The sequence below is a fragment of the Callithrix jacchus genome, chromosome 1, assembly GCF_049354715.1.
Source record: "Callithrix jacchus isolate 240 chromosome 1, calJac240_pri, whole genome shotgun sequence".
In the NCBI taxonomy this organism is placed as follows: domain Eukaryota; kingdom Metazoa; phylum Chordata; class Mammalia; order Primates; family Cebidae; genus Callithrix; species Callithrix jacchus.
Window position 1 is genome coordinate 171,700,560 of NC_133502.1, and position 12,757 is coordinate 171,713,316.

A 12,757-nucleotide genomic window follows, 5' to 3' on the forward strand; every position below is an offset into this window, starting at 1 on the left:
GCGGGCACCCAATCGGCATAGCGCACTACAGCCCAGAACTCCTGAGCTAAAGTGATCCTCCCATCTCAGCCTCCCGAGCAGCCGAGACTACAGGCATGCACCACCACTCCCGGCTAATTTTGTATTTTTTACTAGAGACAGGATTCCTCCATCTTGGCCAGGCTGGTCTCAAACTCCCGACCTCAGGTGATCTGCTTGCCTCGGCCTCCCAAAGTGCTGAGATTGCAGGCGTGAGCCAACAGGCCCATCCTCTATTTTTAAAAGAGACTTACTGGAAGTTCCATCCAGTATTTTTACTTTATGGTCAGAACTTATTTACATGACCATACCTAGCTGCAAGAGAGACTTTTTAAAAACATAAGCTGAGCAGGAATATTGCTAAAAAGAAGATCGATATCAGAGTAAATAACAATCTTTGCCATGACATAATTTTGAATTTTGTGTGGTGTGTGTATTTGTTTAAGAAAAACATAACTAATGATAAAAATAGTACATATTTATAGAAAAGGTAAGTAAAAATAATTAAGAATACTTCAAATCCCACTGTCTAGAGGTTAGCTACTTTTAACAGCTTGGTTAAAAAGTAGTATCCTTTCAGCCTTTTTTTGTGTGTTGATATATGTGTATATGTAATCTTTTTTTTGGTATATATAATTTCTATATGGAATCCTAAGTTTTCCATATGGAATATTATATATATTATGGTTCTGTGCATGTGTATATTTAAAAATATGATTGTTATTTATACTCTTTGGTATCCTCTTTTTAAATTTCATATACTTGAACATACACATCTGTACTATCCTTTTTAATTATGCTATATTCAAAACATACAAAAATTCATAAAGAATTTGTATCTACCACTCAGCTTGAAATATCCTAAGAAACAGAAGAAATAAATATTACCAAATATGCCATTTTTCTTTGATGTTGCCAAGTATCCCATTATTTGGATGTGCCATACTTTATGTAACCAATTTATAATCACAAACCTTCAAATTGTATCTAGTTTTTCACTAGTATATATAACTGTCTGTTAAGTAGTTACTAAGGTCCCGGTGGCATGCTAAATAATTTACATAAACTTTTTAGCTAATTATCTCAGAAAACCCATAGGAAAGTATTAGTTATGGAAACTGAGGCCCAGGAGCTTAAGCCGTTTAACATGATCAACAAATGTTAGTGCTTCCCTACCTTTGTTCTTAGCCCCAGGATTTGCAGAAGAAGCCCTGAGCAGATTCAGTTCTGGAATATAGGACTTATCGACAGAGTTGCTGTACATGGATTGGGACAGCACAAGATAAAGAAAAAATCCCCCAAGAGTTGTTTCCTGATAGATCCTAACTTTATGACTGCTTTTGGTTTAGAAACATGGAATATTTGCAAAAGCATTTTTTTTTTTTTTTTGTGAGACGGAGTTTCGCTCTTGTTACCCAGGCTGGAGTGCAATGGCGCGATCTCGGCTCACCGCAACCTCCGCCTCCTGGGTTCAGGCAATTCTCCTGCCTCAGCCTCCTGAGTAGCTGGGATTACAGGCACGCACCACCATGCCCAGCTAATATTTTGTATATTTAGTAGAGACAGGGTTTCACCATATTGACCAGGATGGTCTTGATTTCTTGACCTCGTGATCTACCTGCCTCAGCCTCCCAAGCATTTCTTATGACTGAATATGAGAATAGGGCAAGAAGAGCTCTTCTCTCAGAAAAATGGGAAACTGGGTCTTTAAGCAGCTTTTCAGTGGTCCTGTAGTTTTTATTTTTCAAGGTAGTTTTGAGATAATACATTTCCTTCCTTACTTAAGTTTTCACGATTTCTTTAAAAATGTGGGGTATTCTGAGGACAGATAGCATAATATTACAGATATAAACACTGACGGTATTCTTTTTGTCTTTTCTCTTTCAGGGAATAAGTGTTATTTTTAATGTCGCCCTTGGATTATTAAAGGTACTTATTTATAAGCCGAGTTATCTGTCATTCCCTGTTTAGCCCTTGCAGTACACTGATTGTAGTCTCATTCTAAGTAGTCACTGTGCTCTGGCATTACCCTGACAGTGGTTGTATGCAGGTGGCTCTGACAAAAGCTAAGAAATGTCTTCTCCCCATGGGGACTGTAAGAGTGCTGGGAATAGAGGAAGTTTCTTGTGCATCCTTACAGCAACACCTTTTTCTCTATGTGTTTGTATTTTGTTACTTTAAGACTTCGAAAGATGACCTGCTGTTGACAGACTTTGAAGGTGCCTTGAAGTTCTTTAGGGTTCAGCTTCCTAAGAGATACCGCTCAGAAGAAAATGCAAAAAAACTAATGGAATTAGCTTGCAACATGAAGGTAAAATAATTTTGCATTAGTTCAGATTTTGTTTTTCAGAAAGTTAGTATCTCACTATTCCTGATCAAGCTGTTAACATTTATAATACATAAAGAATAATATTGATGATGTTTTCTTCAGTATTGTATAACTCTTAACCTTGGTTCCTCAAAATACTTTCCTATATGTTATAATCCCATGAATGAAATCTCATTGCCCCCCCCAACCCCCAAACTGTAAGAAGAGTATTAATATCCCTGTTTTGAAGACAAACCAAAACAAAAGAGGTTGTAGTTCCCTAGTCATACACCTAGTTAGTGGCAGAATTCAGGTTTCATGATTTCTTCTGTACTGGCTTTTTGGGGAGGGTGGTGGACAGGGTTTTGCTCTGTCACCCAGGCTAGAGTGCAGTGGTGCAATCGTAGTTCATTGCAGCCTTGACCTCCCAGGCTCAAGCAGTCCTTCCACCTCAGCCTCCTGAGTAGCTGGGACTGCAGGTATGCACCACTACACCCAGCTAATTTTTTACCTTTTTTTTTTTTTAGATTTGTGTTCTTGCTATGTTGCTCAGGCTAGTCTCAAACTCCTAGGCTCAAGTGATCCTCCCAACCTTGGCCTCTCAAAGTGCCGAAATTATAGGAGTGAGCCACACCTGGCCTTAACTTTCAAGTTGTTATGGTCAGAAATTCCCTACAGTGAAACTATTAATACATGAAGAAAACTCAGTTTTATCACTTCAAATGGTATTTGTGATTTGCACAATTTTTAAAGTAAAAAGATACAGGATCTTCTTGTGTTCATGTTACTATAACACTGTATTTTATCTTATTTTCTGTGGGCTTTTTTTGAGACAGGGTCTTATTCTTGTCACCCAGGCTGGAGTGCAGTGGTGCAGTCACAGCTCACTGTAGACTCAACCTCCCTGGGCTCACTTATTTAGGCCTTAGTTTCCGCATCTGTAAAATAATGTTTTACTTCTCATTCTGACTATGTGTCACACTGAACTAACTCAGATTACCCTTCTTCTTCTTCTTCTTCTTTTTTTTTTTTTTTTTTAAGATGGAGTCTCACTCTGTTGCCCAGGCTGGAGTGCAGTGGTGCAATCTTGGGTCACTGTGACCTCTTCCTCCCAGGTGCAAGTGATTCTCCTACCTCAGCCTCCCAGGTAACTGGGACTACAGGCACATGCCACCATGCCCAGCTATGTTTTGTATTGTTATTTTTTTCTTTTTAGTGGAGACAGGGTTTCACCATTTTAGCCAGGATGGTCTCGATCTCCTGACCTGATAAACCTGTCTCAGGCTCCCAAAGTGCTGGGATTACAGGTGTGAGCCACTGTGCCCAGCCTGGTCTTCTTTTAACACATAGAGAGGCTAAATAAAATGTACCCCAAGAAATGTTTACACACCTAGAAGAACTTGAAATAAAAAAGAGAAATGCACAGGTATTTAAAACAAAGTAGCTCAACTAGTTTGTGTAAACTGAAAGAACACATCTCAGGGGAGTGTGGAACCATGTGTAGGTATTAGGGGTTTAATGCTCACACAGACATAGTGCATATGATTTGGGGCCTTTAGGAGGGAGTTGGAAAGTGAGGCCTTTGGATAAAGTTAAGACCTTGGAATGGCTCCCCTATCTGTTAAAGGAAGAAATACAAAAACCCTACCTATTTGCTTGAAAAACACTAGAAATCATAATATAAAGTGAATGGTAGGTTTGGGGAAAAAAACGGAAATAGAACTTTTAGGAATTAAAATAATCATCACAGTTTCCATTCCAGTTAAAATGTTACATACCTCACAGGTATTATGGCTAACAGTTAATGATAGTTTACCATGTGCTGTGTACTATGGTTAAAGTGCTTTTATATGTGGGAATTAGCTACAGTACCATATGTAGAGGGTTTAATATAGTGCCTGGTAGTAAAAGTTCAAGAAATGATGGCTACCACTATAATTATTTCCTCCCTGATTGTTAAGTAGATAACAAACATTCTGCAGTAATATTTTCAAAGAGAATAGGTTTGCACAGAGCATAGAACCAAGTGAGTTCTGAGATTCTTTTGAGTCAGTCTTCCCACCTCAACCTGGTTCAACATCAAAGAAAGAGGATGCTGCTTCTTGTTTGTTCATGATTTCTTTCCCATCAAAATCTACTCCTTTCTTAGTATCCCCATCTTAATTAGGGGTACCTGGTTACTCAGGCCACAAATGTTGCTGTCCTCTTGACTATTTCTCACACTCCACATCTATGCCTGTCATCAGAATGTATCCTGATCACCACCACCTTCATCCTAATCTAACCATCATCATTCTCTCCTGTTCCCACAGCGGGCCCCCTCCCTGGCCGTTGTCTATCCTATCTCTCCTTTGCTGAAAACTCACATTTCCACCACCCGGAGGCATCCCGCATTCAGTTTTGTTGCTTTTCTTTCCAAATGTTTTTTATGACTTCTTAAATAATTGAGTTCATATAGTCAATATTATTATTCTTCCTTTTTCATGCAATTATGTGGATTTTCCTCACTGAGATATTGTGTGTAAATAATTGGTTGTAAATGGTTATATAATTCCTCTGCTTGAATTTGCCCCACGATGCCACAGTTTATTTAACTGTGCCCCTCTTGTTTTTGTTTTGTTTTGTTTTGTTTTAGTTTTTGCTGGATTTTTTTGTTTGTTTGTTTGTTTTTGAGTCAGGGTCTTGCTCTGTCACTCAGGCTGGAGTGCAGTGGCATGATCTTGGCTCACTGCAACCTCCACCTTCAGGGTTCAAGCAGTTCCCCTGTTTTAGCCTCCCAAGTAACTGGTATTACAGGCACGCAACCACACCCAGCTACTTTTTTGTATTTTTAGTAGAGACAGGATTTTCACCATGTTGGCTAGGCTGGTCTCAAATTCGTAACCTCAAGTAATCCACCCACCTTGGCCTCCCAGAGTACTGGGATTACAGGTGTGAGCCACCATGACTGGCCCACCATTCTTGCTTAAATTTTTGTCGTTGTGATGTGAACGGTTTTATATGTAAAGATTCACTGGATTTTAGAGTTTTTCCTTAAACTCTGATTGTGTCTCCCGTTACACATTTCCCCCTTCTCTTTCCAGTTTAGACACCCTGGCCTCCTTGCTGTTCTCAGACTTTTGTACTGGTTAGTCTCTCTACTGTAATGTTCTCCTGAATGTCTACACGGCCTCACTGTCACCTCATCCATTCTTTAGCTCATGTATCCATGCCTTCTCAAATAGCAGCATCTAAAGCAGCAGCTCCCTCAACCTTTTATGCCCTTATTTCCTTACATTATCTTATTTTCTCCCACTGGAATGGAGGCTCTGCAGCAGAAGAGAATCTCTTTGCCTTACTGCTGAATCCACAGCACCAAGAACAGGATCTGGCTTATAAATATTGTTTGAGTAAGTGAATGAATAAATACACTGTTGAGTTTCTACCACGTGTTTTACAAAGAAGAGTTAACATGGATTTAGGCAAAGTTTAATAGCTTCCAGCCAGAAGTTTTACCTTTTGGATTTACATTAGCTTGAAACACTTTAATAAGATGTGGATCCTCTATTTCTGTATATAGAAAGGTGAGGAAAGTCCAGATAGGTCGTATCTAATGTCTTTTTTTTCTTTGCCTATGCCATCAATGAGTTAACTCTGACAAGGCTGCCTTCAGTGTGTCTGCACAGCACATATATTTTGTGCTTAGATATGTAATTCTTTCTAGCCCTGGAGAACTTTGCACATTTGGGGTACACTTTGGATGTTCCCTCTATTTGCATGTGATTTCAAGTAAGATAGTAGTTTTTCTTGAAATTGGCTTACAGTCTGAAAAGCCTACAGATTCACCAGAACATGAAAGATGGGATTTTTCTGCCAGAAGGTGAGATATGGTATGTACAGTTTAGTTAGTGATAATTGGTTGTCTTCTGGCAGCTATACTTAATACCAAAAAATACTAAGAGAGAAACGCATAGTAGTTGAACCTGTTATTGACGAAGAGATAATTGAGTGGTAACCTGCCAGTTGAAAATTAGGAAAAGTAATTAGCAAGTGCCTCATGAGCCTTGCATTCTGTGGCTTGCGTGAGGTAGGAGTGCACATGATGATCTGTGGCTTGAGCCCATTAGACATCGAAAGGATGGTTCATGATACGTGGTTACAAAAGCTTGTTGAGAAACAAGGTTTTGAACTTTTTCATGTTGAATTTACAGAGGTAACTTCTGCCGTACAACTCACTGAAATTCCTTTCCATAATTTTTTAAATGTTTGTAAATTGTGGCTTGGTTTACTCAGTTGTACAGTTGACCCTTGAACAACATGGTATGAACTGCATGGGTCCACTTTTTCAATAAAAGTGGAGTTTTTTCAATAAAAGTTATACCAAGTATGCCTCCTGTCTCCCCTTCTACCTCTACCTCCTACACTTCTGCCTCTGCTACCTTTGAGACAGAAAAACCAACCCCTCTTCCTCCTCCTCCTCAGCCTACTCATCGTGAAGACAACGAGGATGAAGACCTTTATGATGATCTACTTCCACTTAATGAATAGTAAATATATTTTCTCTTCCTTATGATTTTTCTTAATATTTTCTCTAGCTGGTTATAAGAATTCAGTTTATAATACCTATAACATACAAAATATGTATTAATTGATTTTATGTTATCACTGTGGCTTCTGGTCAATAGTAAGCCTAGTAAGTAAATTTTGAGGGAGTCAGAAGTTACAAATGGATTTTCAACTGCACAGGGGTCAGCGCCTCAGACTCATGTTGTTCAAGGGTTAAACTATACTTTCTGAATAAGGTGAGAATTGGAAATACTTTGCCTCACATGCCACTGTAGGAAACAGATAGCTACTTTTGTTGTCATTGTGTTTTTTGTTCTTTTGAGAAGGGTCTTGCTCTGTCACCCCAGCTGGAATGCAGTGGCGCATTCATGGCTCACTGCAGCCTTGACCTCCCAGATTCAGGCAATCCTCCCATGTCAGCCTCCCAAATGGCTGCGATTACAGGCATGCACCACCATTTCCTAGCTAATATTTTTTCATTTTGTATAGAGACAAGGTCTCACTGTGTTGCGCAGGCTGGTCTCAAACTCCTGGACTCAAGTGATCGTCCCACCTCTCCCTCCCAAAGTGCTGGGATTACAGGCATGTGCCACTACACCAGTCTTGTTGTGTTTTAATATTATGATAGTTATAATTTGTAGTATCGATACAGTTCTTAAAAGCCTCTTATTTCTTCCTCACAATACCTGTGAGATAGAATAGGGCAAATCAAGTTACTTATCCAAGTTGTACCAGCTGTATAGTGACAGCACCCTAGTAGAATGCAGGCTCTGACTCTATGTTCCCAATGCTTTCCAACCCATTCTACTGCCTCTTACCCTTGCAAAGGTACAAGAATTAAATTTGGTGTGGCAATATCTGAAATGGCCACAAGATGGTATATAATACTATCTTATGTGTTGCTCAAAAATGTCTGTATTTTTCTCTGTGCCTTTGGGATTTTTTTTTCTTTATAAATCTTTTTCTATCTCTGTCCTTACTTGCCTCTCTCTACTTTTACCTTTTTCCAGGCCTTTTAATTCTCACATTCTCCCTCTTTCTTCTTAAAGTGAGGCTTATTATGGTTCTGAAATAGTTTACTATTTCTTGAGGAGTTTAGATCCCCTGCTCCTAATCTAAAATTTAACAGTGTTCCTTAAAATTCATTTAGCTATCCATTGAACTTTTCCCCTTTTATGGGTCAGTGACCTGATATAGAAAAATTGTTCCACTTCTGATAGAGGATCATTTATGATCTTGGGAGCTCCACAACCCTTTCATACAATTGTGCCATGCATAGTCTTTAGAGGGGAATATTGAAACACCTTTTAAATTTTTGATTCAAGAAATATGAGAGGGAAGTTCTTTCTTTATGTCTGTACAGACATTTTTGAGAACAAGTCAGATATATGAGGCTAGTTTAGAAGAAGCAAGAATCATATTCTAAGAGATGGCCCAATGAGTTTCCTAGATCAAACTTGGCAGATCATTTTGCCATAGAATCCTGCCTGAGGGAAAATGGAGTTGCTGAACCATTGCTTCATTTGAATTTGTCATTTTAAACATAAAGTGAATGTGCCAGACTTCAAACTACTTATAAGAAAAGATAATAGTACAAAAACCAAATAGCAGTGTCTTCAAATTAATACAATTCTTAACCATTTGCTATTTGGAGAAACAGAAAACTCTTCAGCATTCAGTATTTTGCCCTTGGGGGATATTTTTATTCAAGAGCTTAAAAACAACACTAGTTTGAACTTCATTGTCTGTTCAAATCATTTGTGTAGTTAGTATATTTTAGATTTAAGCTCTCTGAGATCAGCAACTTCATCAGTCTTGCTTGTTGATGGATTCACAGAATCTTACACAGTGCTCTCATATAGTGAAATAATCCTCACCGTGAGCATATGAGATCCTTTTAGGGATGTGGATACTGAGACTTAGAGAATTGATGTAAACTCCCAAAGTTAGTAACTAATGGAGTTGGGATTAGATCCCAAGAGTTTCAGACTCTGAAGTCAATTCTTACAGGCATTCTGCTTTACTGCAGATGACGGATTGAATGAATGGGACAGAAGCCATATATGTGTTATCCCTGTTTGGTGATGCTAGTAATGGAATGATGGGTAATTTAATCTATATGTCAGAGTTCAAACTTATTTTCTGTACACTACACAAAGTTTAGTTCCTTATAATTAGACTAGACTGTAGTTTTATTTCTTTGCTGTAGTTTTCTTTCTGATTCTTTTAGAATCAGATTTTATGGAGAAAACTTGTCTTCTGAATGGGTACTCTCTTTCTCTGTAATGAACGTAAATTTTGCCAGTTGTTGCAAGGGTAGCTAGCGGTGGACACTGCCTTCTTATTTTAACAGGCTGATCTCCCTTAGTCCTTACCTGTTTGGGCTCTCTGGTACTAATTGCTTCTTGCATTTTAAAAAAACACTCTCGTGATCTTTGAAGGAGTTTGAGTATTAACTGTTTGAAAAAATTAAATTAAAAGGCTCATATTAAATAGAATGTTTATTTCCATTGGTAAATAGTGTAGGCCTTTGAGACTCTGGCTTTTATCTTGACTCCACCTCTGACCCCAGGTGACCCCAGGGTAGGTTAACATCACAGGGTTGTGAAAGGAATAAGATGATGCTTTTAAAGTAGCTGTTGCTTGCATCCCTCAAATACCAGTGTTCTTCTGACCTGCCCTGTTTTGACATTTCCCCAAGCATCCAGAGTACTTTCCTTAAGTCAGTTCAAGTCAACAAATGCTTGTAGACTTTATTATGTGTTCAGCACAGAGCAGGCCATAGAGATAAATAAGAATCACCCCAGACTTGTTTTTTTTGGAGACAGAATCTTGCTCTGTTGCCCACCCTGGAGTGCATTGACACAATCTCAGCTCACTGCAACCTCCATCTCCTGGGTTTAAGTGATTCTGCCTCACCTTCCCGAGTAGCTGGAACTACAAGCGCATGCCACCACACCTGGCTAATTTTCTGTATTTTTAGTAGAGATGGGGTTCCACCGTGTTAGCCAGGATGGTCTCAATCTCCAGACCTCTTGGATCTTCCCACCTGGGCCTCCCAGAGTGCTGGGATTACAGGCATGAGCCACTGCACCCGGCCAGGCTTGCATTCTTATGCTGGCATTGCCACTTAACACTGGGTCCTTGACTTTGGACAGGTATGATGTGATCTATCTATGATAGGTATCACTTATGATATGATCTATGATATGATATGATGTGATCTAGATAGGTCTTACTTCCTCATCAGTAAAATTAGGGAGATAATCCCTGCTCTACTCATCTCAGAAAGTTGTTTTGAGAAGTAAATAAAATAGTAGGCATGTAGACATCTTGTTATCGTGAAAGTCCTGTGTAAATCTCAGGTTCTGTTTAATCAGTAACTGAAAATCAGTCCCTGTCTCAAACATTAAACAGGAAGATGGGGCTTGTGTCAGATTTCTGCTTTGAGACAGAGTCTCGCTCTGTCTCCCAGGCTAGAGTGCAGTGGCACGATCTTGGCTCACTGCAACCTCCGCCTCCCAGATTCAAGTGATTCTCCTGCCTCAGCCTCCCAAGTAGCTGGGACTACAGGTGCGTGCAACCATGCTACTAATTTTTTGTATTTTTAGTAAAGATGGGGTTTCACCTTGTTAGTCAGGACGGTCTCGATCTCCTGACTGCGTGATCCACCTGCCTCGGTCTCCCAGAGTGCCAGGATTACAGATGTTAGCCACTGCGCCCAGCCCAGATTTATTTATTTAGCTTTTTGATCCTACCACACGAAGCAATGAGGACTTTGAAGTCAGGATCTCCTTAACATACCAGATTCTTTCTTACACCCCACTATCCACCCAACTCACCCAACGACATGCTTCTCTCTCAACGTTTACAGCTACTAATGTTCAACCTCCCACCTCACTAGACTCCCTATAACTCCAGTTCAGCAGGGATTATGACTTTTGCAACACTTTTTAAAAAACTTGGAAATCAGCTCCACTTCCAATGGTAACCTATTTCATGCTTTTCTGTGTTAAATTGACTGCTTAAAATGGCTGTTTGTAGCACATGTTCAGAGTGGTCGCTTTGTCTCCTGATTTAGGACAGGATGCCAGGTAATAACAACAAAAAGCAGCTAAAATTTATTGAAAATACTTCATTGTGTGCTAGGAACTTTTCTGAGGACTTGATATATATATATATATATATATATATATATATTTGCTCTTCATAACAGTGGTCCTCATAAGGACTGTTAGGATTTTTACAGATGAGAAAGTAGAGGCTTAAGATTAGGCAGCTTACCCTTGGTCACACAGTAAGTCATTGGCAGAGCCAAGACTCCAGCCTTGGTCTGTCCACCTCTTAGTAGGCAGGTTGTACCACCTCACAGCTGCCCAGGTGAGTGGCCACTCTCACTCTTTCTCCATGTGTGCGGCCCTTGATGTCACTGCCTGTTCCAGGGACTGATAAGAGACTGGCCTCCCTAGGGCAACTGGCATAGATTTTAAGAAGCACATACATAATCCAGTTCCTGTGACAGATGAATGACAAGTGAGTGACCAAAGGAGAGATGTTTTGGACTGAATTTGTGCTTCTGTCAAAATAACAAACTAGCATGTATCAAGTCTGTACCTGCTCTCTATTTTAAAGTTTCTTAACCTCGGACAATGGACAGGCCTCAGGGGGCCCATGAGCCCTCCTAAATGGTAGGTATGTAGACTGTTTGATTGTAAAGGGAGACGGGAAGTTGGCTTCTGTGCACTCTTTATTGAAGAGGAACCATGGCTCTCTGGAGACTTTCAAAGTATTGCTATTTCTAACAGTGTTAAGAACCCCTTTGCTAATTACAGTGGGGTAAAAGGTTGGTTTTACCTAAATTACAAACCCAGTCTTATCCTAAGTATTTGTTAGGCTTCTTTTCCCCCAAGAAAGTATATTTAAACAGAACAAGGATTGAATTTCAAATTTAATCTTCTTTTGAGGGCAAAAATACCTCTGTGTGTTAAGCTGTGATATCCAAAGCCTTCTGATAGGAATCAGTGAACAGCGGGAATGATTCAGAGCTCTGAGTCTAAATCCATAGCATCCCTTGCTTCCTGAATTCAATTAAAAGTTAAAAGTAAGAGAGAAAATGAATCTTGGACTTCTGAGTCTCTGTTCATTAAGTATTTTAATGCTTATTGTATGAAACGCGTTAGGAATTTCACAATGAATAGGAGTTCCTGCCCTCATGGAGTTTGTAGGTTGGCATCTATATGTATCTTTATATTGCTAATGCCACTGCACATAGTAGTGCTCAACTACTGGTTAAATAAATGTCCCTACTGCATCTTTATTAAGGTAAAAAGAAAGCCTTTGGCTTTGATTTGTTTAGCATCCCATTATTGTGAGTCCCAATTACTTTCCAAGCATTGAGCACTGGAGATACAATAGTAAACATAACAGATGTGGCCTGTCTCCAGGTGAGAAGACAGACAATTAAGTAGGAACCTAAGTAATTGTGAGCTTGGATTGGTGCCATGGAGGAATTGACTTTATGCTGTGAGAATAGTTACATAACTGAAAGACCTGCCCTGACAGACAAGAGTATGAGGGAAGGCTTTGCTAAAGAAGGGGTGTTAGAACTGTAATCCCAGAAGTGAATAGGAGTGAGCCAGGTGTGAAGTTGTTCAGACAGAAGGAACATGCTTGCATTGCATATCCACTTTGGTTGCCATTTCCATTCAAAAGAAAAGTCAATGCAGAAGAGAGAGGGTCCTTTTTCAGTAATTTAGCAAGCATTTCTTTTTCTTTTTTTTTCTTCTTTGAGATGGAGTCTCGCTCTGTCGCCCAGGCTGAAGTGCAGTGGCACAATCTCGGCTCACTGCAACCTCCACCATCCGGGTTCAAGCGATCCTCCTGCCT

The 12,757-nt window shown here is 39.6% G+C and overlaps 1 protein-coding gene across 14 annotated transcripts in view; it reads left to right on the top strand.

Annotated features, from left to right (window-relative positions):
- The window catches only part of RABGAP1 (RAB GTPase activating protein 1), a 181,766-nt gene that overhangs the window by 148,749 nt on the left and 20,260 nt on the right, over positions 1-12,757 (top strand). For 13 of the 14 annotated variants that reach the window (XM_078375632.1, XM_035256796.3, XM_078375643.1 and 10 more), the window contains 2 exons: positions 1,906-1,947; positions 2,201-2,329. In XM_078375632.1, coding sequence (XP_078231758.1) covers positions 1,906-1,947; positions 2,201-2,329 — 171 coding nt within the window. The remainder of the gene's footprint in view (positions 1-1,905; positions 1,948-2,200; positions 2,330-12,757) is intronic. The other variant, XM_078375635.1, reaches the window with a different exon arrangement.